Source organism: Aspergillus melleus (assembly GCF_016097325.1).
Source record: "Aspergillus melleus strain CBS 546.65 chromosome Unknown contig1, whole genome shotgun sequence".
Classification (NCBI taxonomy): domain Eukaryota; kingdom Fungi; phylum Ascomycota; class Eurotiomycetes; order Eurotiales; family Aspergillaceae; genus Aspergillus; species Aspergillus melleus.
In genome coordinates, this window is record NW_025763370.1 from 3,350,315 (window position 1) to 3,373,639 (window position 23,325).

Here is a 23,325-nt window from a genome sequence, read left to right on the forward strand (position 1 = left end):
CGCCATAGAAAGCTCCTGTCGATAAATGCCGCAAAGCGCCATGTCCGATTCGATATCTCGTTGAGCCCCTAGCCAGAGACCTAATCTTACTGCTTGCAGGACTTAGGGCAATTCGACCGGACGTTGGATCTGGATCTGGCAACCCTAGCCTGCCGATGAACGTGCACACGGCACATTGCCTCGCCAATTGAGCAATAGGAGAGTATTCCGGACTTTAGAGCCCGGCGATGCTGGCCCGGTAAGCAGCCACTTCGTGGTTTATATTGCATCGTGCTTGTGTCTTGACGATTTTCCTATTTGGGTTAGCGGGATGTGCCGTTTGTCGGCTAAAAATGAGGCGAGGAATTGACTAATTTGGAGTAGAGGCTCTTGAGGGTCTAGCAGGGGAGGAATTTCAGTATGCACATTTCCTACAATTGTGTAGAGTAGAGATCAACAACAGGTTGAGTCATGAAGATCCGAGATAAGATGGGTAAAGGCACATGACACTGCTTAATTGACGTTGCCAAAGTCAAACGTGAGAATCCCCCAAACTTTCCAACTTCCCCGACAAGACTTGCCCCAACACTCCAAGCGAGCTCATTCAACGGCTCAAACCGACAAGCGGCTTAAATCCTTGCTTATTTTAGTGTGAATCTCATCTCAAGGGTGGAAAGTACTCAAGCGAGCCCCAAGTCTGAGGATCCCTGAGATTGGTCCTTTGCCGCCATTGGTGCAGATTCATTAAACCAGACCAGATGCTGGCCGTGCTTTGTCTAGCATTCTCACTAATTCCTGACCGAGCATCTGCTAATTCCCGAAGCTCTTCCTACCTACTCCGTACCCGATGCTGACCGAACGTTCCGGAACACGAACTGCACCGTCAGCATTTAGTCAATCTATGCTCATCCTGCCAAACGGCTAGTGCCACCATACTTTGCTCTCTTGCAGACTGCAAGACCGGGATGCCGATTCTTATCTTAGACTTCGCATGCTCTTTGGGCGCAAATTTTTGCCACCGTTCATGCAGCTCAGGCGTCTAGACTGGAAGTTCCATCTAGCGGTGTGCAGAGCCCTCGTGGTGAAATTGCATAATGCTCAGCAATATCTCTGTCATGTTAAATACGGTTATTCTCCGTCTCCAGGATTTCGACTAGTACAGTTTCAGGTAGTGAGGTTTCTTCTTCGTGCCGCCAAGAAGGGATATAGTGGAGTGTGTATAGCGAAGTCGCAGCTATCTAGCGGCCGGGACGAGATATGTTGCACGGAGTACGGAGTACAGAGCGTTGATGAGATGAAGCTGACAGACGATTACCTAGACAAGATTGGAAAATGGTGGTGAATTTCCAGACGGAATCTGTCCGCGAGGTCTAGTCTGTCGGGCTTCATTGAGCTCGACCACAAGTATAAAGAGGGACATGTCGGTCCTAGACATTCTTCCAGATCAGATCAGATCAGACTCAAGCAAAGCAACACCAGCCAGTTCTCTCCTGCTCTCATCGTCACTGCACAGCTATCTCTTCTTCTGTTTATTTCAAGACAAGACAAGATGCAGTTCAAGTCCCTTCTCCCCACCCTCGCCATTCTGGCTTCCACTGCTCAGGCATGGAACCGTCTTGATAAGGACAACGCCGTATGTTCTTCACCTCTCTCTCATGCCTCTATCGTGATCAGAACTAACTGCTACAGGCCCTTTTGATCATCGATCACCAAGTCGGTCTCACCCAGCTCGTGCGCGACATCGGCACCAACGACTTCCGCAACAACATGCTGGCTCACTCCGCTCTGGGCAATATCTTTGACCTGCCCACCGTCCTGACCACCTCTTCGGACACTGGCCCCAACGGTCTCATGCTCAAGGAGATTCTTGACATGCACCCCAACTCCACTCTGGTGCAGCGCCAGGGCGAGGTCAACGCCTGGGATAACAAGGCGTTCCGGGAAGCCGTCAAGGCGACTGGCAAGAAGCAGTTGATTATCGGCGGTATCGTTACCGAAGTTTGTACGTTCATCCTCTTCGCCCCCTCACCTGAGCTCCCATCAATGCTGGAATACTGCAAGTGGAACCACATACTAATAGCCATCTCAGGCACCGCCTTCCTGGCTCTCTCTCTCATCGATGAGGGATACGAGGTCTTCGCCAACACCGAGGCCAGCGGTACCTTTGACGTGAAGCTCGCTGAGGACGCCAACCGCCGCATGGAGAAGGCCGGTGTCACTCTGACCGGTTTCTTCGGCATCGTTTGTGACCTCATGCGCGACTGGCGTTCTAAGCCCGGTCTCACCGAGATCCTGCCCTACCTTGACAAGTACCAGTTCGCGTACGGATTGGCTGCCCGCCACCACGCCGGAGCGTTGACCAACGGAACTCTGGCCCCTGTTGAGGAGCTGTTGATCTAGAGATATTATGTGTTCAGATCTATCGGTGGGAAGTTGGAGGAACGGAGAGAAGTAGGGGATGTGATAAAGAGAGAGAAATTGCTGGGACTATAGAAATCTAGCTAGCTCAATGCAATCTGATCCATGATTGTTTAAGATGGAATATCTCTCGTACTCATCTTATCGTAATCTCCTGCACAGTTCATATCTAATCTGAAGATAACAGGTTACATCGCCTCGGAGAGCACCGATGCGACCAAAAAACATGGTCCGATCTGCCCCACTCGCTATAAAAGTCTCTCTTCCCCCGCATTTTTCCTCTTTCTCTTCTCCAGGTCTACAGAACCACCTCTCTCTCTCTCTTCTCTCTTATCACACCTACAACCCAGGAAAACAACTAAAATGTCCGGCCTCACCCCCTCCCAACTCGCCTCCTTCCAGGAAAACGGCTACCTGGTAATCCCCTCGTACCTCTCCCCGGAGGAAATCACCTCCCTGCTCACAGAAACCAACACCCTCCTGGACACCTTCGACCTCTCCACGCACCCCCTCACGCAATTCACGACCGGCGACGACGCAAAAGACAACAAGCCGCACGTCGGCGACGACTACTTCCTCACCTCCGGCGACAAAATCCGCTTCTTCTTCGAACCCGACGCCATCTCGCCCACCCCAGACCCGACCACGGGCCGCCCCTCCCTCCTCAACCAACAACAGCCGTCAACAAAATCGGCCATTCCCTGCATAGCCTGTCTTCGCCTTTCGAGGCCGTCTCGCTCTCCGCGAAGAACGCCGCCATCGCGAAAGATCTCGGGTTCCGTGATCCTCGCGTGCTGCAGAGTATGGTTATTTGCAAACAGCCGGGGATTGGAGGCGCGGTGCCCCCGCATCGGGATTCGGAGTTTTTGTATACGAGTCCGCCGTCGGCTGTGGGGTGGTGGTTTGCGTTGCAGGACGCTGGGCCGGGGAATGCGACGCTGGGTATGTTTCCTGGTTCGCATCGCGGGCGGACCAGTGGGGCTGTGAAGAGGCGGTTTGTGAGGAGGGCGGATGGTAAGGGGACGGAGTTTGTGGTGAATGAGGGCGCGAGTTTGCCCAGGGGCATGGAGGAAGAGGAGGTTGAGGGCGAAGCGCCCAAGGAGGAGGATGTGCAGGTGTTGGATATCAAGGCTGGTTCGTTGGTCTTGATTCATGGCAATGTGCTGCATCAGAGTGAGAAGAATACGAGCCAGAGGAGTCGGTTTGCGTATACGTTTCATGTTATTGAAGGTGCGGAGGGTTGGGAGTATGATGAGAGGAATTGGCTGCAGCCGTCGGAGGGAGGGTTTTCCAAGTTGTATCGGGATTGATGGGATGGTATGAGATCGGAAAGATGGGACTGGGAATGTATATAGGAAGGACGGCAAATACAACTACGAACATATGCAGGATGATTCATTCAATGTTTCATCAGTGGCGCTAAGCTTGGTTGATTGATATACACATATGTAAGGTCTTTTGGATCCCGAACCCCAAACTCCATCCCGGTATCCGAATGCGAAAGATTTTCTAGTCAAACAATTTCTTTTTCTTCTTTTGAGAAAGATCAAGATCAAGATGCCCGGAGCATATCCAGCATCCCCTGCGTCTGCGTCGCCTGGTGCGCCATCTCCACCTCGTCGCGCACCCGTCGGTGTAATCGCTCCACCATCTTGTCGATCTGCGCCGACTGTCCCAGGTTGCCCGAGTAGATGTCCAGCACGTTCATGCCCACCTCGACGCACGTCTTCACCAGTCGCGGCTCACGAATGTTCTTGTGCACCCACTGCAGCACCGGCTGCAGCGTCTCCTCGTCGCGGCCCCGCAGCGCCGCTCGCAACGCCGACCGGTGTCGCAGCGCCGTCAGCAGAGTGAGCTGCGCCGTCTTGTCGTGTCCGGTCAGCACATGGTCCAGGGCGGCGGCATACCGGGCCTTGCGCAGGTCGTGTTCCCAGCTCTGTTCCTTCTTCCGCTTCTTGCGATCCTGTCCCTCGATCACAATGTCGACGCCCTCGCCGATGAAATCCCGACCGCGCAGTCGCTTCTCCCAACCGGCTCCGCGCTTTTGCTTGGCAACCTTCTTATCATGCTCCTCCAGCTTGCCTTCCAGCAAAGCCTGCATTTCCTTCCTCCTCTCGCGCTCGCGGACCTTCTGCTGTCCCGACAGACGTGTCTTGATCGACAACAGACCGGACTGCATACCCACGGCAATGTGCTTGTCCTCCAACGCCGGCCCGGAGGTAATGGCGCGCAGCGACAGAATCGGCGACGGGTACTTGGACCCGGAGACGACATTCCACCCCGACGTTTCGAACACCTTCATGTGACCGTCCAACGCACCACTGAGCAGTCGCTCGCCGTTCGACGCCAAGGACAGCGCCGTGACAGTCTTCTGGTGGCTCTGGATCATGTGCAAAGGCTTACCCGCCACGATATCCAGCACCGCGATCTTGTTATCCGCCGACGCCAGCACCGTCGTGCCCGTCGGCATCGGCAGCACGCTCTCGATAGGAGCGCCCATCTTGAACGTCATAGCCGAGCGACCCTCTACGCGAGGATCCCACAGACGGACAGTGCGATCATAACTACCCGAGACCACCAGGCCCGAGGAGGCCAGGGAACCCGGCATGAAGGCACCGCTGCGCACGTAGTCGCTGTGTCCGACGAAGGTCTTGACGCTGCTCTCGCTCGGCAGGTCCCACAACCTCACGGTCCGGTCGTCGCTGGCGCTGAGCAGCGAGGTAGCGTCGCTCGGGGAGAACTTGGCCACCCACACGGGCTGCTTGTGTTCCTTCCACGTCTTAAGGATGGATCGCGAGTTCACGTCGAACACCTGCACTGTGCCGGTGTCGTCACCGGTGACGAGCACGCGGCCGTCAGGTCGGACATCGGTGCCGCGGACGGTGTCGTCGAAGCGGGTGATGGTGCGCAGCAGTTTGCGAGTGCGGATGGAGTAGATCTGGACTCGGGCGCCGGTGGTGACGGTGAAAACATCCGGAGGCTGGGTCAGGGAGGGGAAGGCCGAGGCGGACGAGGGCACGGAGGGCTGCGTGATGAGATTGACAGGGCCATTGGCCGGAGAGGGGATCAGAAGCGGGTTCTTGAAGGTCTTCCAGTATTGCTGCTCCGGGGTCAATTTGGTGGAGGGCAGCGCAGGCAGCTTGACCTGCTGCAGAGGGAGGACGGGGGCAGCCATGGCGGCTGGAAGGAATTGAGATAGACGATTGGGTCTGTCGAGATATAGGTAAACCCAGTCCTTGAATGATGAGAAAAGCGAAAATCAACTCGGCCGGCCAGCTGCGTTGGCGTCGGCGACGGTGCAGCAGGAATTTGACGATCGTCTGGAAGTTTTTTTGATGCAAAAAGTTCAAGCCGTGAGAGGCTTAGTCATCTAAATCTCCAGTCAGGTGATGATAAGATAACAGTGGCTCTTGGTGCCTTAATGCCTGGCCATTGGTGCCCTGCATGTCAGGCAGTCAGGCAGTCAGGCAACAGCCGGCATGATCACGGGTACATTTTCCGAATCCACCATGAGGATGCCAATGAGGTAAACGATTCATCGGTATGATTTTGTTGAATGTAGCAAATTCAACGGCTGGATTGCATTCGGTATGATGGCATGAGACAGTGTTTGCCCCAGCCCGTCTAGACACTGCCGCCCTTGCAGATCGCATTCCAGCGCAATGACCCATGATGTGAATCATTATGCCATCCATCTGGCATCTGGATCTCTTGGGAGTTGGGGTCCAGCAAGGGGGAAAGACACCACGTGGTGTATTGAGACACTGTACTCCCTTGTCTGTCTGTAATCAGGCAGGTAACCGTCGCTACGAGCTACGGGTTGTCGAGATATATCTCTGTTCAAACCTTGTCTGAATACCATTGTTGAGTGGCACTAGAGACAGCAATATACGACGAGCAGTCATAGGTCGAACTCATCTTCATCAGGAATTGGCAAATAGCTTGCTATCGCCATCTCCTCATGATACTTCCTCAATTGTTCAGGGTCAAAAGTTGGTGCCATATAGCCAGAACATAAAACGTTCGATCCCCACTCCTATCAAACCAGAGATAGGTTAGCGCATGTTCTTCTGAACTAATAAACGCCATGGATCATACCAGACTATGATCATCCAGAAGAGACCTCGTAAGCCACAAAAACGGCTGATCGAAATTCAAGTTGGACTTGACAGACGTCTCGCAGTACTGAACGCCACTCATCTCGTCCGGCCATATGATATCTTCCGGTTTGACCTCGCGCTCGCATTGATCGTCCACTTTATTTCCGCAGACTACCACGGGAATATGTGTATGGTTTACGGATGCAAGGTCCTCTAGATTGCCCATCAGCGAGATCCGGCGTCTGGGCGGTAAATCATACGGTACCACTTGACCACACTTTCCCAGGTCTTCCGTCGTGATACGTCAAACATGATGATAGCCGCATCGGTGTCTTTCAAATACTCCCCTAACCGGTTCATGTGGCCCTGGTTGCCGGCGATATCCCATATCTCGAAGTTGACACTGCCGCGCCCGTTCTACGATAGCTTGTTAGCTAGATACAACAAGATTGATCACATCAGTGCAGACCGCCAGTGTATATTTGAGTGGATGCGATATCTCGCAGTAGTTGATCGACCGATACTCTGTTACCTCTTCCCCTGTAAAATGGCGGACTTTGTAACTGGTCTTTATTCATGCTCATTAGTATGTTCCGCTGTAGTGCATGTGTACTTTCGCAATGCCCTGACCTACCTTTCCGACGGCAACATCGCCGAGCAAGGCAAGCTTGAATGTTCGATCGTGTACTTCGGAAGATGCCATACTCATGATATCCTCATCCGTGAGAGCTGTCTCGAGGTGCCAAAGAGAGGTTCTACATCAGGCTGGCAGGGGTGGCGCAGTGCTTACTACAAGTCGATTGTTGCCGTAACTTAGGTCCCGCCGACCCAGTAGTCCAACCCGGTTACGCCGGGCGATAATCGAAGATCACCATCACAAAAAAGTTCCCTTTGCTAGCATGGCGAGACTTTTAATATGAGAGAGTTGCGGATACAAGTCTACAAAGCGACACCGACTCATATGCCAAGTTGCCAACTACGACAGAGTGATCTGCGTGTTGTCGGTAGAGGCGAGCTAACGGGGCGGAACAGGCTAAAATGACTCTAGACATGCACGGACAATTGTTCCGAAAACAAAGCAAAGCTCCAGAGTCTAGACGGACGCAAATCCCGAACGATATACGGAGTACTCCGGAGTGCATGCAGGTCAAACACGGGACTCGGAAGACACGGGATCAACGCTAGCTGAGGCTCCTTCTTCTTTAGCAAAAGCCGTTACATACATGTCGTCACTAAGAGTAAAGAGTAAAGACACCGGAATACTTCTACCTAATCACCTGTCAGTGCCCAGAAAACAAGGCGTAGTCCCACTGAATCAGGCCGCCATGTTATGATGTTCCCACTCGTCCCCGTTATTTTGAAACCAAACCGAATAAATCCCGAAAGCCTATTTTGATTGTTGGATCTGGACGTCTGTGGTAAGTTTCCGCCTTCTGAGGAGACGATAATTATAGAACGGTAAATTTGGCAGAGTTTATAACGCCGGGCTGTGGTGAGAAGCTGCCATGGTCAGACAGGCAACAGAGTTTGTGGGCAAACATGCCGTATTGACGCGTAGTAGTTACAACTGCAATTCTCGACCATCCTTGACTGTCAGGAATACGCCGTACTCGCATCCGATGCTCAAACAGACAGATGATGCAGCATCAGCCGGTTTTGTAACACGGCGATTGGCGACGAGCTACGTAGCTTATTCTGCAGGTGGAGAACTAGGGTGGGCTTGCCAGGCTGATTGCAAGTTATATTGACAAGTTACAGCATCAGAGATGAAACCGTGAAACACAAGCAGGGAAAGGCGGTCATGACGATAGCAAATTAATTTAAAGTGGATATTGGCAGATGTCTAGAAGCGCCTCATTCGATGTTTGTACTCCGTCAACGACCAAAATGACCGTGGCTGGTCGAATTGATGCCTGAATTCGGGGCGCCGTACGGTATTGTCATGCAGCGATGACGATCGGGAAGGAGGGCAGGAGGTGGGGCCGCCCATGCAGGAACGCGCACCACAGCCAATGATGGGATGGACCCCACCCCCTCCAGCCACCCCCCAGCCACCCCATTATCGGCTGTCCGCCCCACCGGGACCGAGTCGCCCAATCAGTAAATTCGGATCGAACAAGATCTCTTATCGATTTGTTTTGGTTGTTTTCCCCTCCCTGCTCGTTTCTCTCGTGTCTCTCGTTTCTCACTCTCTTCTTCCTTCCTTCTCCCTCGACCCTCCCTCATCCTGCCAAAGTAGCACATTTCCGTCTCGACTTGTGCTCGTGTTACTTCTGCAGGAGGAGAGAAACTAATACACCAGATCCTTGTCCGGTTTGTTCCCGAATCCTCCCCTCTCATTCATCCATTCCAAATGCTGGCTTACACCTTTTGATTTAGTGCACTTCGTCTTCGATCAGTTGCATGTCTAGCCTTCTCGTTTGACTGGCTTCGCTCTCTCTCTTGTAACGCAACGCATGCGGTCCTGAGCGTGGTGCCTTGACCTCGTTCCCGACCCTCTCCTTTTCTGTCCTTCCCTCGCTTTTCTTCTTCCTCTCCTTTAGTTTTCCTTTTTATCTGGCTTCCCTCCCTCAGCCATGGCGTCCAAGGCCTCTCGCATGTCCATCAACCACGCCGCGGGCATCTTCGCCGATATGTCCGTCGATGGCCCAGCTATCGGCACGCTGGTCGCCGTCATCGATCGCGCCAAGAACCTGCCCAATCGCAAGACGATGGGCAAGCAGAATCCGTACTGCGCTGCGCGACTAGGCAAAGAGGCTAAGAAAACTGAGACTGACCTGCGAGGCGGTCAGACTCCGAAATGGTATACTGTTAATTAGGCTTCCCTTTCCCTGTGATTTGGTTGCTAATGCGTGACTTGTAGGGACCAAGAGCTACGATTCACGGTGCACGAATCCCCTGATTACTTCCGTCTGAAAGTCACCGTCTTCAACGACGATAAGCGAACCGACCTGATCGGCGAGACGTGGGTCGATCTGAAAGACCTAATTATCCCCGGAGGCAGCCAGAGCGACCAGTGGCATCCGCTGCAATACCGCGGGAGGTATGCAGGCGACGTTCGCATCGAGATGACCTACTACGACACCAGACCCGAGGACGAGGCGGTCATTGAGCGACGCACGCAGGCGGCCGAGAAAGTCCACGGTAAGAGCGCTCCCTCTGCAGCGACCTCGTCCAGCCTCAGTAGCAACAGCGCGGCCGCAACACCGACACACGTTGGCTCGTCGTCGTTATCGGGTCCCCGACAGCTGAAAGACGTCAAGCGTCGTCCGCTCCCGACAGACCCCACGGGTTCAGCGCCGTCGCGTCCTAGTCCGCCTGAGAAAGTCCCGTCTGCACCTGTTCCTCTACCAGCCCAGGTTACACCCCCGCGGCCGATGCATGAACAGCAACCTCCCTCTCATCCCTATCCCACACCTCCCACAGAGTATATGCGTCATGCTGCTCCTCCGCGACATTCGATGGTTCCCGACCCTGTCTATGACTCTGCTCCGATGCCTGTTCAAGCGCCTCCGGCTTCACGGCCGATGAGAACCTACGAGACTCCGGATGATTTCCACCGTGAATGGAGCCATCCTTCGGCGCCTCCGTTGCAGCAGGCACCTCCCAAGCGTCATCCTCAGGAAGCTCAGTACGCAGGATATCGGGATGCGTACGACTCGCGCTCCTACGCTCGGCCTCGGTCTGGCTACGGCAACCCGCCCCCGGTGGACTATCGCTCGTCGAGGCAAGAAATACCCGTCAGTCGACCGGAGCAGTTCCCGGAGATGCACGCCTCCGTTGCAGAACCGCCTCGTCCGAGCAGCCACCACAGCAACTACGCGTTCCCGACGGAGCAACCACAGCACTATGCTCCGAACGGGGATATGATGGTCGTGCATGGTGCTCCCCCGGCCAGATACACATCGCGATCGTCGGGCGCCAGCATGCACGACCACGGCGCGGTGGAATACGTGCCCGCCGCCGTACCAAACGGCATGGCTTTGGAGCCCGTGGATCACTACCGTGGCCGCGGTCGCAGTCGGAGCCACAGCAACTCGCTGGTGCACGACGGCGGTAGCAATGCCATGCGTCATGCGGAATATGCAACGATGCAGCCGCGAGTCGAGGACGAGGACGACGACGGCCCTCCGCCGCCGCCGCCGGTCCATCGCTCGGGCGTGGCGCAGATGCATTCCAGTCCTAATCATGCCAATAATCATGTTCAACAGTTAGTACCGTCACCAACTCCTTCGTACCAAGCTTACTCCCCAGAGTATGCACCGTCCCCACGGAACTCCTTCGATCTCAGCAACCAGCACCAGCACCACCTGCCAGCCGACGTGGCGGCGCATATCCAGGATCACCTCCCCCCGCCTACGAATACGCCCTCCATGCCCCCCAGTCTAGTCGCGGGATTTGATCCCGCCATCGCCGACGCCGAGTCTGATCGCGCCGCCAGCGAGCGCGTCGCCGTGCGTCGTCGCAGCGCCATCTTCGACAACGACGACCCCATCTGTCCGCCGTCCCGAGATCCCTCGCCGGCGCCGGCCATGATGCCGCCGTATCCCGTCGAGGGTCCGGCCTCTTCTGCTCCTCATCTTCCTCTTTCTGCCCCCGTCGATAACCCTCACCAAGCCCTTGTCACCACTCGGAGATCCTTCCACTCCGACTCGCGCATCGTGCCCCGTCGCAAATCCGTCAGCCCTCATCCATCTGTTAGCCCTCATCCTTCGCCTCTTCCTCCCGCCGGAACCATGCCTGTCGATCACCCTGCTGCTGTTGCCCCTCCGGTCTCTCAGATCCCCTTCTCCCCCGACTCCTACGACCAGTTCAACCCCAACGCTGCCCGCGCCGCCGTGACGCGAGATCTCGCCCCAGCCTACGACACCCCGTCTGAAGCCATGCATGCCGCCCGACGCAGTGAAGCCGAAGCCGCGCGTCCCGGCAACGACTCGGGACCCATCATCGGCGACGACGGCCGCGAGATCGATCCCTCCGACCATCTGCCCACAGACACGTGGGCGCCAGAGCCCGAGCGCAAGAAGAAAACCGGCGTCGTCGTCCGCTTCAAGAAGTCGCCTGCCAGCGTTGCTCGTACCAGTCCTCGTCCGGCCACCGCCGTCACTGTCAGACCTCAACTTCCTCCATCCCAGCCCCCTCCATCCCAGCCTCGTCCGACTTCCTCCTACGGCGCCGCAGACGTCGACATGAACATGGCCCGCGGTCGATCCGGATATGCGGCTGCGGCTCCTGTGCCTGTCGCACATACCTACGGACATGGACATGGGCCGGGGCCGGCGCACGCTCGAACGTATAGCACGCCTTCTCCTCGATCCGTGCGCAGTCGCAACTCCGTGTCCCCTGCGCCGAGCGGCCATTCGGGCTCGCATTCGCCGTCGAGCTTCTACGCGCCGACGCACCAGGGTCCGCCGATCCCGGCGAAGGTGCCCATCGCGCAACCGATGCCCGTGTCGCAGGGCCGAGCGATGGCGCCGACCGGAGGAGGCGCGCCCCCACCGGGCATGGACGCGTTGAGTCGAGAACTGGGCACGATTGATATTGGCTCGGTGGGGTGTACGACGGGTCGAGCGATGAGACGGTATGTGCCAAGGGTACAAACGGGATATGCGATGTGATCTACACCTATCCTCGTGTGTAGACCTCCATGAAACTGGGTGGTTTGACAGACATGAATACAGAGCATGAGGCTGCAAAGTCCGATCGATTCGTGCGGGTGCATTGCCTCTTTCATTCTCATCTCTTTTGCGCTGTTTCTCTCGTGGATGATCTCCATTGCATAAATTACATTGTATTATCTCTTTTCGGGCTTTTTTTTTCTCTCTCGTCCTTTTTTTTGTGGCTACTTCTCTTCTCTCCATGTTCACTTGCTCATTGTTCTCCTTCTCTTTGTGTTTGCCTCTTTTCTTTCTCTTTCTGTCTATACGAGTTCCTCTTTTCTGCATGTGGATACGGCGTTTGTGGAATGGACATGGATCCGGGTCTGGTCTGGTTGTCAAACAGAATGATTGACCGACCTGCTATTATGGATAAATGGATATAAAAATGGTTTTTCTTTCGGGTTAGGATGGTTGGATGGATGAATACGGATGGATGTGAATACGCTATGCTATGCATGCTATGCTATGTTCTGTTATGTCGTGATAACTAACACTACCTGCTATGGTGAAATGAATTGAATGCATTTAGCTTTTCTCTCTGGTTTCTGCATTAGGGGAACTGTCAGTGAGGTCTTAGATTTACGAAGGGTAATTCCTGGTGTCTCAAATAGTTATTGGGTCTTGAACTATATCTCTAATGTCTCCCCTGACCTTTCCAATCAGGTTGAGTGAATATTGAGTTCATCTCCTTCGCTAGAACGGATGATCGTATCAGCACAATGGAGTTGTTTGTCTTCATTATATTGAGCGTACGCAGGGAAAGTTTGCTATCCAGCGTGTGGATATCTTCCTCTTGCCTATTCGTTATGGCCTCCACCCTACCTATGTACGTACCTACTTTACCTGTCTACTTCACAGAAGTCTAATAATGCAATAATAGGTCGACATCCCTTTGTGATCTGCGACTGCTATCCCGCACGAACAAGTCTATGCTCACGCTTCCCCTGTTCTCTACAGAGAGAAGGGTTGATATAAGTATCGCTGTGTTTCCCTACCTTCATCGCATTTCCGTCTTCTTTCCATACTCTTTTCCCACCTTGTCTCTCTACTCCTATATCTCTACCACCAAGGTGTATGGAGACCACCTTGATCCATCAGGTAGGTCTGCACTGATAAAATTTACTCTTCTACTATGATCATACCCTCCTCCAAAATCCCACAAGACGAACCCTCCGGACGAGCAAGACAAAACCGACAAAATGCCATCTCGATATCGATATGAACCCCTTTCCATCCCCATCCCACCTGACATTGCGAACCCTAAGTCACGACGTCCTCCTCTCCCTCCTTGCCAAATCCCAAGCACCCCAGACAACAACCACGAGCTCTCTCGCCACCACGACTCAGATCCATACCCATCCCCAACCCCATCCGCAAATGTAACCCAGATCTGCGAATTCACGACCCCCTGCACCACGCACCTGGACCCTCACCCTCACCCTAACCCCATCCCCAACACCTCCCCCTCCACCCCCCTCGAACCACCACCGCCCCGAAAACTAATAACGCACATCTTCGGCCGCAACAAGCTCTCAACACGGCTCTTCCCGCCCTCCGTCTGGGTACACTACTGTCGCAAACACTACCAGCGAGCACGATACCGGGCCCCGAACTGGGCCGTGACGCAGGTCGATCTGGTGTTCGTGTCGCTGGAGAGGATGGCGGTTTGGGGCGGCGTGAGAGCGTTTGAGGTGGTTTTGAGGAAGAGGGCTATGGATTTGGAGTTGGGGATGGTTTTGCGAGGGGAGGAGGAGGAGGAGGGGGAGGGGATAGTGGATGGAGGGGAAAGAGGAGGTGCTGGAGTGATGCGACGCAAGCAACGACAAACTGCCGTGGCTGCCAGGAGTAAAGGCAAGGCCCCCCAGCGCAAGAAACCTACCATGCCTCGGGGTTCGGTGCCGTCGTGGTTGCGCGAGCATCTGGGTCCGAATAAGTCCTTCGCGGAGGTGCGAACGATGCTGGAGCTGCTGAAGACGTATCTCAAAGAAGAAGACAAGCGGCGGCAGAGGAGCCCAAATGCCACGAAGAGAGCCCAACTGCGGTTTCCGGATATTGAGATCTTGCCGGTTTTCATGGAATGGGTTGGAGCTGGTGGGAAGAATGGAGTTGCAACTGAGCCCTTTTTTTGAGAGGAAGAGGGCTGAGGGATGGATGTATTTATCAATCGATCATAGTCCACATATGTCATTCATTACCATTAATCATAACTCTAGACGAGAAGAAGACGCTATATACACGCCCGTGAGAATCTACCAAACGAGTAACAACAAACCAGCACATCAATCAATAAGAGCGGAATCAAATACCTTGTGTGAAATATCAAAACAGTCCGACAAACGCCAGAATCCATCATTCATCCTCCTGCATATACTCGTCCACATCATACAACAGTCTCAAACTACAAGTGATCCGGGATCAACTCATATCCGCCCTCCGACGGAAGCACTCGCGCGGCAATCACCAAAGCACCGGCACAAATCAGGCTGACGACCCAGCTGACGGTGCAATAAATCCACGATTCATCCAGTCGCCAGCCGACGAAGAACCGGCTCTCGTTGTCGAACAGATATGCCTACAGTCGTCAGTCAAATTACCGGAATCTCCTAGAGGAAAGAAAGAAGGAAAGCCAGGGAGAAAAGAGAAGCAACGCACCACGATGGACATACTCGCGGCCTGCACCACCGCCGACAACACGATCAACAAGCTGAGAATCTTCCACCCCGATTCGCGCAGTCGTTTCCCGCCGGCCAGCACGATGACGTAGGCGACGATACTCATGCCCTCAAGAACGATGGCAAAAGACATGAGGAAGCCGACGGAGCGCCACATTGAACAGAAATAGCGGTCCTCGCCATGACAGTCTTCGCGCTGCGGGAAACTCTCGCAGGTATCGGAGAGGGAGGAGCAGCGACGGTGGAGGCCGTAGGAGTAGTGGAAAGAGGGCTGCACGGAGTTAGACCATGAACGCTGAGATGGTCGGAACCGAGAGGAGACGTACATGTTCGCTATGATAGCTGACCCATTTAGGAACGACAATCGAGGAGATCGACAGACCGAAGGCTGGCGACAGAGGAGCTTCCGTTAGCGCATGACCTGCGACGGGGCAGATAGCGGAGGTGGAGCTTGAGAGGTGGCTCTAGCCGGCCGGCGCTTACAGGCGATGAAAACAATCAGGGTAGCCGTATAGACGATGGTCTTGGTCAAGAACCCTGTGTAATTGCGATCCTCCCCACGAGGCACCAGATGGAAATCCATGTTGTTGGTTGTTGGTTGGCAGTGATGACGACAGCGCCTTTGCGGTGGCTGCGATCGCCGAGGCGGTCGAGGTGAGGACGAGGAATCAAGGGAACCACCAAAGAATCAAGTGAGACGGAGAAGCAGTGCCCCTCCCAAGAATCAGAAAGAGATGAATAAAAGACCGACCGGTAAAAGCGACGGGGTCGTGAGGGAAGAAGGGAGAAAAGCCACAGGAAGCGGCCCAGTTGATCAGTCAATCAAAACCAATCAATATTACACCAGCAGTCGACCGTTCAATCGGTCGGGCTCAGAAACCATGGATAGGAGGAGGAAAATCAGGGTCAAGAAATACGGTCGGTGAGAGAGAGAGAGAGAGAGAGAGAGAGACAGAGAGAGGAGCAGAAGGAGGGAGGAAGAAGAATGAACGAAGGAAGGAAACCCCGGCCGATCATTCCTGGGAGGTGGTGGCCTGAGGTTCCTCCTGACGGGCTGTCGATTTATCGCTCAAGCAGAAAATGAAGAATTAGTCGATCTCCACGGCCAAAGCGTCGGCGGGGAGGCAACCCTACTTCCTCTTAGTCTGTCTCATCTCTCGACTCTAATCTGTAGAGCTCAAATTCAGGTTGATTAATTCCATTCCAGTCAATTCACTTTTATCAATTCGATCAATCACCACTTCATCCACGCTCTGACGTCACTCCGCCTGATCTGCCGCATCAGGTATCCAGGGAAGAGTTCCAGATACTTGAATAACTTCATAATTGAATAATAGTCAATCAAATGATCAAGATCAAAATACAAGATATAATCTACACTTGAATCCCGCAAACTCGGAATGCAACGGATAATCAACGAACTTGATAATACACTTGGGGTCGGGCATAAACCATCAGAAGCAAAAGATAAAAAAGAACCACGGCACCCGCCAGAGATCGAGATACAAAAGGGAATGAGAAAACAAATCAAGAGGAAAGAAAGCGATCGCGGAGGGAAACGCCGGTATATCTGCCATGCATGCATTCCAATTTTGCGCCGGATGCTCTTCACTCCGCTTGACTCCGCTGGATCATCGCTCGGAAGTCATCGTTGCTCTTTTTCGTGCTTTGCCCCGGAGCCGGGGATGCGCTGTCGGTCGTCATCGTCGTCGTCGTGTTTGTCGTCGTCGTCATTTTCTCGCCTCGCTTCACGCCTAGTCCTCCACGCTTCCCGCCGCGCGCTCCGGGCTGCGGCGGTCGCCTGACGGGTCCGCTGGCTTGGAGAAAGCCCTGGGGCTTGTTTCCTTTCGGCTGACTGCTGGGGGCGCCGCTGTGCTTTTTCTCCGCCGACTGTCGAAGCATCTCAGCCACCGTCCCCACGTGCAGTTTCCGACCGGGCGCAATCTCGCGACCCTCGAGCTCCAAGGACGCCTTGCCGGCATGGTGCACGTCGGCAAACTCGACGATAGCTCCTTGGTGGTCCGGCCGAAGAATGATCTTGACCAGTGTTCCGTAGGGCTCGGCGAGACTGCGGATGCGTGCATCATTGACCGTGTCCGGAACGTTCATTAGACCGAGTGTCCGGGCTGCCCGTTCCCCGCTGACTGCGTCCCCGTCGCCAGACTCTTGCTTCGTGCCGTTTGCCTCGGTGGCAGCGGGTGATTGAGATTTCCCAACGTGGGAGACAATGGTCGTTGCACTTCGCTTGGCACCCTGGGGCGCAGAAAGCTTCACATGGAGGGGTCGCGATCGAAACTCCTGTTGGTCCACTGCAAGCGCCGCACGGGCTTCTTCCTATAAGGACCCCATCAGGTTAGTATTGCTGCCACCACGATAGCTCTCTGCAGCGAGGAAGCCTTACCTGGGAGGAGAATATGACATAGCCAAACCCCTTGCTTCCGCCGTCAACCTTGCGCGGAATCCGCACCACCTCCACGGTCCCGTACTTCGAGAACAGCTCCTTCAAGTCGCCTTCGCTGGCTTTCCAATCCACATTCGAGACGTGCACCTCCCGTCCCTCGTACATCGGACCGGATCGGTCCTGTTTGCGCGAGGGATCGGAGATCTTGGCCACCAGCTGGAGGTTCTTGCCGACCGTCGTCCCGTCCAGTCTCGTGGCGCGGTATGCCTGGTCGGACTCGCGAAACTGCACGTAGCAGAACCGGCGGTGGGTATTATATTTGAGCGACGGGAACCGAATATCGATGATCTCGCCGAACTGTCCACAAGTTAACCAGCCGTTACCCAGGAAGAATAAAGGGACCCACCTCACAGAACAGATCGCGAATGTATTTCTCATCGGCGGTTGGGGGGAAGTTGGTGACAAAGAGCGTAGAACCGGATCCAACATGCACTTCGATGGTATTTTCATCGATCGATTTTTGATCCCGGGTTTGAGCAACGGCGGCCTCGTCCTTGGAGTTGAATTCGATGATGGCAACCTCCGAGTTTCCTTCGCCGGGGAACATTTGCAGCCCGTTGATCGTTCCGCACTGTTGGACACATTAGTAAAGCAATGATAAATAGCAGGGAAAGGCGACGAGAGGGAATGAAACTGACATGACGGAAGAATTGACGGACTTTGTGCTCCGTAATTCCACGAGGCAGGTTCTTGACCACCACGGTGGCATTCTCGCGATCCCGAGGGGGTGCTGCGGCAGGTTCTGCCTCGGTGGTGGGAACGACCGCAACCGGGGGCTCGTCCGCCCGGGGCTTCTTAGTAGGAAGCCCGTTAAGATTGGCTTCGTCCTCACGCTTGCGCTTTTCGGCGTGCGTAGCCATTTCCGCCGCCGCCACCTGCTGGGCTTGTTGTTGGGCGACCGCCTCTCGGGCCTCTCGTTCGCGTCGCGCGGTTATGGCTCGCATCGCCTTGCGGGTCTCCAAAATGGCCAGCTGCAATTCGTCCGAGTCTTCGTAGTCTTCACAGTGGGCGATGTAAGTCTGCATGATCTTCTCCGGCCAGTCGAGATCCGTCCGCTTGATCGCCTGCTTCAACACCGCGGTCGCGTAGCTGGGGTTGGGAGTGCGGCGCGCGGCATCGACGGTCGCTTCACCTTGAACAAACTTGCTCCAGGAGATCAGCTCCCATTCGTAGTAGGTCAACCAGAATTCATAGCTGTTGCCTCGACGTCTGACCAGGCCCTTGAACGTCTCCCGAGCGCTGTCCCAACTACCACTCTCGCTTAGATAGCGAATGTAGATGCGTTCGAGGCGGAAGAGCGGGTCGCCCTGGTAGGAGCGCCCGTACTTCTTCTCCCCCAGCTCCTGAACGCTCTCGATGGCGGAGCGAATTCCGACCTCGGCCACGTCCAGATCCTCGTCGGTGGAGTCCGACATGAAGGCGCGTCGGCGCAGGTAACTGCACCAGGCGGTGTGCACCTTGAGCACTTCCTCCATACCGCCCACGTCGAGGAGTCCGGTGCTAGTGGCTTTGTGTTTGATGTCGGCGATCTTGGAGAATGATTGGCCCTCTCGCTCCGAGCTGATCAGATACTGCGACCAGAGCGTGCCGGAGCAAGGGCAATGGCGAGTGGCTCGATCGAGGGTGGAGATGGTGGTGGTATTCGTGTTCCCATGCATGGCTTCGTCAATGAGGAACATGACAAAGTCCTCCCACATGCTGGCGTCGGTGGGGAATCGCAGCACCGCGCGCTGGTAGATGGCATTCACCAGATCGAAGTTCGAGTGGCGTTTCCGGCGGTTGCGACTGATCTCCCAGTCGATGTATTCAGTATAAATCGTCCATTCGATGCCCATGTTGCCCGACTCGGAAGCATTGCGCAGCTTGATTTCAAAGTCCTCGCGAGCAGCGTACGCCTCCTTGCTGGGCGTGGCATATCGCTCGGCGGTTTCGGCCATGATGCCCTCGTAGTTCGCATTATAGTAGGTCGAAATGAATCCGGAGAAGGCCTGGAACGTCTGGTCCCAGGTGGCGTGCGGGGTTTGTAGTCTGATGTCGAACAAGTGTCGCACATGTCCCAGCTTCTCTTGGGAGGGGTTGCGTGCCAGATCCTGCACGCGCAGTTCCAACAACCGATCCCAGACCAGGTGGCTGTCGTTGATTCTCCACAGCGTGGCCTCGGCGCCTCTCTGAAAGACTTCGAGGACGGACTGCCAGGAGAAGACCTCGCGCCCGACGAGCCGATCCTCCTCCGTCCATTGACTTTGGCTGGCGTCGCCATGGGCGGAGTTGTACAGATACAGCACCCACTCCCCGTATATACTCCACAGTTTTGTGCTGCCATATTCCTCCTCGATCGATCGCTTACAGAGCTCCATGACCGCGATGCGCTCTTCCACGTGTTGGGCCAGCATGCTCTCGTCCTGGATCCATTCGGCCCACAGATCCTCGCCCATCGCAAAGAGCTTATCCATCTCCTCCCGAGCCGTTCTCATGTCCTTCAGTAGATCATACTTCCGGGGGTCGCCATGAATTTCCGGGTTGTTGGGCGGATAGACGTGGTTGACGAAGCCGGCGTGCAAGAGTCGCACGAAGTTGACGTGCGCCTCGTAGGACTGCGGGCTCTCCTGAATCTGGACGAATAGCTCGGTCGCCAGACGCTGCGCATTCGGCACCAACGAGGTATCGACGTAATTCCTCCGGGCGCTTTCCCTGGGACCATCAGACATGGCGATGTCGAACGACGAGCGCGGCGTCGGAGTATTGTGGTTGATGGAACCGACATTCGGATACATCGTTGAGGGCGAGAGCTGGCTGATGTAGGATTCGGTGCTTCGCAGGATGGGGGCGTTCGAGCGTTGGGGTTGATGATGCTGCATCGACGCCAGGTCGGCCAGCGTATCCATGCCGGGGGTCGACGGCTGTCTGGAAGGAGGCAAGTCTGCGGCCGGAGGGGTTCCATTACCACTGCCCATGTTGGGCCCGACGGAGGGACTGACGGAGGGCGGCGAGGGTTCGGGGATATTTGTCGGGGCGTAAACGTGCTGCGCCAGCGGGGAGGACGTCATTCCCTGTTTCGACGTGCCGGTGCGACTCTTGCGTAAGGGTTTAGGAGCGGCGGCGGTGGGAGCAGGTGGGTTGCCAGCGGGAGTAGGAGCAACGGAGGGGGTGGAGCGCCCGGATTGCGAATTTGAATCCTGCGGCGAAAGTAGGGAATTGATGTCCATCATCGAGACTGATTTTGCGCGAGTCTAACCAAGGGGGGGGGGGGGAGATTAGGTGAAAAATGATCGATCTAAGACGGCCAACGAGGCGCTCGTCCCGAGAATGAGTCGACTGGAATGCTAAAGGGGATGGTTTGAAAGAAAGAAAAAAAGAAGAAAGCGATCCAAGTTATAGAACAGCCGTGGATTGCCTCATCAACGAGTCCATTCCTGCCCCCGGCTGCGCAAGTCTGTCGAGACTCTGGAACCGGGGAAGTTCTTGATTCTGTTCTGTCGCTTGTTCCTGGAAAGAGGGTTGCCTCCGACCAGAGAAGGTTTGGATGAGGTCACAACTGACAACTTGCGGGTGAAAAGGGCACGAAGAAAAGCACAAAGGTAGAAGAGATCAACGGCTGTTAATCGAGTTATAAGAGAAGAAGAAAAAAATCTTCTATTATATTTAAGAAGATTTTTTTTTTCTGATTCTTTTTTTTCTGTTGGTTTCTCTTTTTCTTTTTTTTTCTTGAATTAATCCAACCAACCCAGATTGAGGATCAGGCGATGGAGAAAGGAAGTGAGGCTGGAGATGAAGAGGAAGAGAGAAGAGCAGGAGGAGGGGAGAGAGAGAACAAGCTATCCAGGTAAAACCGGGGTGGGAGCTACCTTGACGAAGCTCGTTAGACGGCAATCCCAAAAAGCCTCAGGAAGGCGGCAGAGGAAAGAACGCAGACCTACCGGAAAGGGAAAGGAAAAACTAGAGACGAAAAGGAAAACGCAGGGAGAGGAAAGAAGCGCGAAAGTGACACGCGGGAGTCCCAGAAGGGCTGGGGAGGGGGGGGAGAACAAAAAAAATAGTTGAATAAAAAAAAAAGAGGGAGACGAGAAAAGAGAGAGCGAGAGAGCGAGACCGAGAAGAACTGACGATGAGGGCAGTGGATCGACGGTGGAGATTTGTGAGGAAGAAGACGAGGACGAGGACGAGAGAGTACCTTCCACTCCGGGGAATGAAAGAGGCTATCAGTCTCGATTAATTTGATGTCTTTTGCTTTTGTTTTTCTTTTTCTTTTCTCTTCCTACAAAGTCACCCCGAGAGGTCAAACTGTCCGAGGCTCACCGATGACGCAGTTGAAGCTAGCTAACAATAACCATTAATATTAACAAATATTATGATGGTACCCGAGTTGCCTGCGATCCGTGCCTTGGGGTGCGGGTCACTCGCTCTTCCAGGGACCGGTCCTCGGTTGGCTTCCACGGAGAACATATCCAATTTGTACGGTGTAATCCCAACATGCCCTCTCAGGCAGTCTTTTTGTTGTTCTTTCTTTCGCTTTCCAGTGATTCCGGAGTAAGTAGGAGAAAAAAGGTAGGGCTGGTAGAAGACTGGAAATGAGGTAATCGTGCAGCTGCACCTGAGAGGGTCACGGGATCCCCCGGTCGTGGCTCGTGCTTGTGGCTGAGGCGGCACCTGTGGCTTGCCCCTTCTGGTCCCTCCGGCGACCGCGAGACACCACTTGCGCAGAGCCAAGTCTTTCCCGACACTTTTTTCCTTCCTCAGCAGAAGAACCTCCGAGCTCGTCCCCGTTGCAGACAACTCGGTTTCGCCCGTCCCTGAGTTTTCCGTCTTCTTCGCCATGGCCTCAATGGCTGCTCTGAACCCATACGGGCACCTGATCCGGTCCGGTAAGTTTCAATTCCCCTTTCCCCCGGTAAGAAACCACCCCGTTGATTGGAAATCCTGGCCTCAAAAGCCCGCACCGGCGTCACCTACCTCCCTCGCCGCACCCTCACGTATACCGTCCCTCGTTTCGCCCAAGAAGACGGTCCCAATGGCTCCAATAACCAATCCGACTCGCCGCAACCTAAGGGCGGAGCCCTCTCTTCCATCAAGAACTTCTTCTTCGGCGGCAAATCCGCCGCGGAGAAGCCCAAGATCACCCGCCGCGCCAACGCCCCCCTCAAACGTGAGGGTTCGCTGAGCGCCGACTCCATCTTCGCCGAGGACGAAGCCTCCCCGAAACTCATTGCCAGCGGCCGCACGCCGAGTCGCAGGACTGCTGCTCAGCCCGCCGAGGGCGAGGAGGAAGCGGAGTATACGTACGCCGTGGACGGTCGTAACCGCGAGACGATGCAGACGGCGTTGGATCCTCGTCCAAACGCCCGCGTCCGCTGGGAACGCAAGATGGTGATCCGCGAGGTCCGCCGTCGTGGCCGGATCAGCAAGACGGAGCAGATCCTGCGCACGGAGCGCGAGTCCACCTCCAAGTCGCATTGGTTCAAGACCTCCGTCAAGAAGCTGGGTCCTCTGGCGAGACAGATCGCCGGCAAGAACATCGACGAAGCCATGCTGCAGATGCGGTTCAGCAAGAAGAAGGCCGCCAAGGACGTCCTGGAGCATCTGCAGCACGCGAAGAACGTCGCCATCGTTCGCTCCGGTATGGGTCTGGGCGCCGCTTCCGACAAGGGGGTCACCATCACCCTCAAGTCGGGCCAGCGCAAGACCATCACCGACCCCACCGCCATCTACATCGAACAGGCCTGGGTGAACCGCGGTCCGTACGGCTACGACTACGACCACCGCGCCCGCGGTCAGATCAACATGTTGCGTCCGCCGTACACCTCTCTGTCCGTGGTGCTGAAGGAGGAGAAGACGCGCATCCGGGAATGGCAGGTCCGCGAGGCCGAGTCGCAGCGTAAGCGCAAGACTCAACTCTGGACTCAGCTTCCGGACCGGAAGATTAGTGCCCAGAACCAGTACTACAGCTGGTAGGGACGGGACCTTCTATGTATTTTTTTTCCTACTCCCTCAAGATTTCCCCCTCCTTCTTCTTCTCCTTCCTCAGACTTTGAACGTAT

The 23,325-nt window shown here is 55.1% G+C and overlaps 9 protein-coding genes across 9 annotated transcripts; 5 read left to right on the forward strand and 4 right to left on the reverse strand.

The window, feature by feature from the left end:
- Positions 1–1,528: 1,528 nt before the first annotated feature.
- On the forward strand, positions 1,529–2,379 carry LDX57_001200 (putative isochorismatase family hydrolase; the record flags this gene model as incomplete). The annotated part of the gene is made up of 3 exons (XM_046082840.1): positions 1,529–1,612; positions 1,669–1,981; positions 2,069–2,379. 3 exons carry the CDS (start codon positions 1,529–1,531, stop codon positions 2,377–2,379), a joined length of 708 nt encoding a protein of 235 aa, XP_045938797.1.
- Positions 2,380–3,200: 821 nt separating this feature from the next.
- LDX57_001201 (phytanoyl-CoA dioxygenase family protein) lies at positions 3,201–3,707 on the forward strand (the record flags this gene model as incomplete). The annotated part of the gene is made up of 1 exon (XM_046082841.1): positions 3,201–3,707. The coding sequence occupies one exon, from the start codon at positions 3,201–3,203 to the stop codon at positions 3,705–3,707; it is 507 nt and encodes a 168-aa protein (XP_045938798.1).
- Positions 3,708–3,949: 242 nt separating this feature from the next.
- Positions 3,950–5,572, reverse strand: utp15 (snoRNA-binding rRNA-processing protein UTP15; the record flags this gene model as incomplete). The annotated part of the gene is made up of 1 exon (XM_046082842.1): positions 3,950–5,572. One exon carries the CDS (start codon positions 5,570–5,572, stop codon positions 3,950–3,952), a length of 1,623 nt encoding a protein of 540 aa, XP_045938799.1.
- A 726-nt stretch (positions 5,573–6,298) lies between these two features.
- On the reverse strand, positions 6,299–7,200 carry GSP1_1 (GTP-binding nuclear protein gsp1/Ran; the record flags this gene model as incomplete). The annotated part of the gene is made up of 5 exons (XM_046082843.1): positions 6,299–6,433; positions 6,496–6,710; positions 6,758–6,914; positions 6,967–7,065; positions 7,132–7,200. The coding sequence occupies 5 exons, from the start codon at positions 7,198–7,200 to the stop codon at positions 6,299–6,301; spliced, it is 675 nt and encodes a 224-aa protein (XP_045938800.1).
- Positions 7,201–8,707: 1,507 nt separating this feature from the next.
- On the forward strand, positions 8,708–12,115 carry LDX57_001204 (uncharacterized protein; the record flags this gene model as incomplete). The annotated part of the gene is made up of 2 exons (XM_046082844.1): positions 8,708–9,300; positions 9,361–12,115. Exons 1-2 carry the CDS (start codon positions 9,074–9,076, stop codon positions 12,113–12,115), a joined length of 2,982 nt encoding a protein of 993 aa, XP_045938801.1. The 5' UTR covers positions 8,708–9,073.
- A 1,241-nt stretch (positions 12,116–13,356) lies between these two features.
- On the forward strand, positions 13,357–14,286 carry LDX57_001205 (putative pathogenicity factor; the record flags this gene model as incomplete). The annotated part of the gene is made up of 1 exon (XM_046082845.1): positions 13,357–14,286. One exon carries the CDS (start codon positions 13,357–13,359, stop codon positions 14,284–14,286), a length of 930 nt encoding a protein of 309 aa, XP_045938802.1.
- Positions 14,287–14,555: 269 nt separating this feature from the next.
- Positions 14,556–15,412, reverse strand: LDX57_001206 (uncharacterized protein; the record flags this gene model as incomplete). The annotated part of the gene is made up of 4 exons (XM_046082846.1): positions 14,556–14,729; positions 14,810–15,100; positions 15,156–15,217; positions 15,313–15,412. 4 exons carry the CDS (start codon positions 15,410–15,412, stop codon positions 14,556–14,558), a joined length of 627 nt encoding a protein of 208 aa, XP_045938803.1.
- A 1,025-nt stretch (positions 15,413–16,437) lies between these two features.
- On the reverse strand, positions 16,438–20,499 carry PRP24 (U6 snRNP complex subunit PRP24; the record flags this gene model as incomplete). The annotated part of the gene is made up of 4 exons (XM_046082847.1): positions 16,438–17,163; positions 17,231–17,587; positions 17,637–17,861; positions 17,929–20,499. 4 exons carry the CDS (start codon positions 20,497–20,499, stop codon positions 16,438–16,440), a joined length of 3,879 nt encoding a protein of 1,292 aa, XP_045938804.1.
- Positions 20,500–22,103: 1,604 nt separating this feature from the next.
- Positions 22,104–23,239, forward strand: mrpl22 (mitochondrial 54S ribosomal protein uL22m; the record flags this gene model as incomplete). The annotated part of the gene is made up of 2 exons (XM_046082848.1): positions 22,104–22,152; positions 22,221–23,239. 2 exons carry the CDS (start codon positions 22,104–22,106, stop codon positions 23,237–23,239), a joined length of 1,068 nt encoding a protein of 355 aa, XP_045938805.1.
- Between the last annotated feature and the right edge of the window lie 86 nt (positions 23,240–23,325).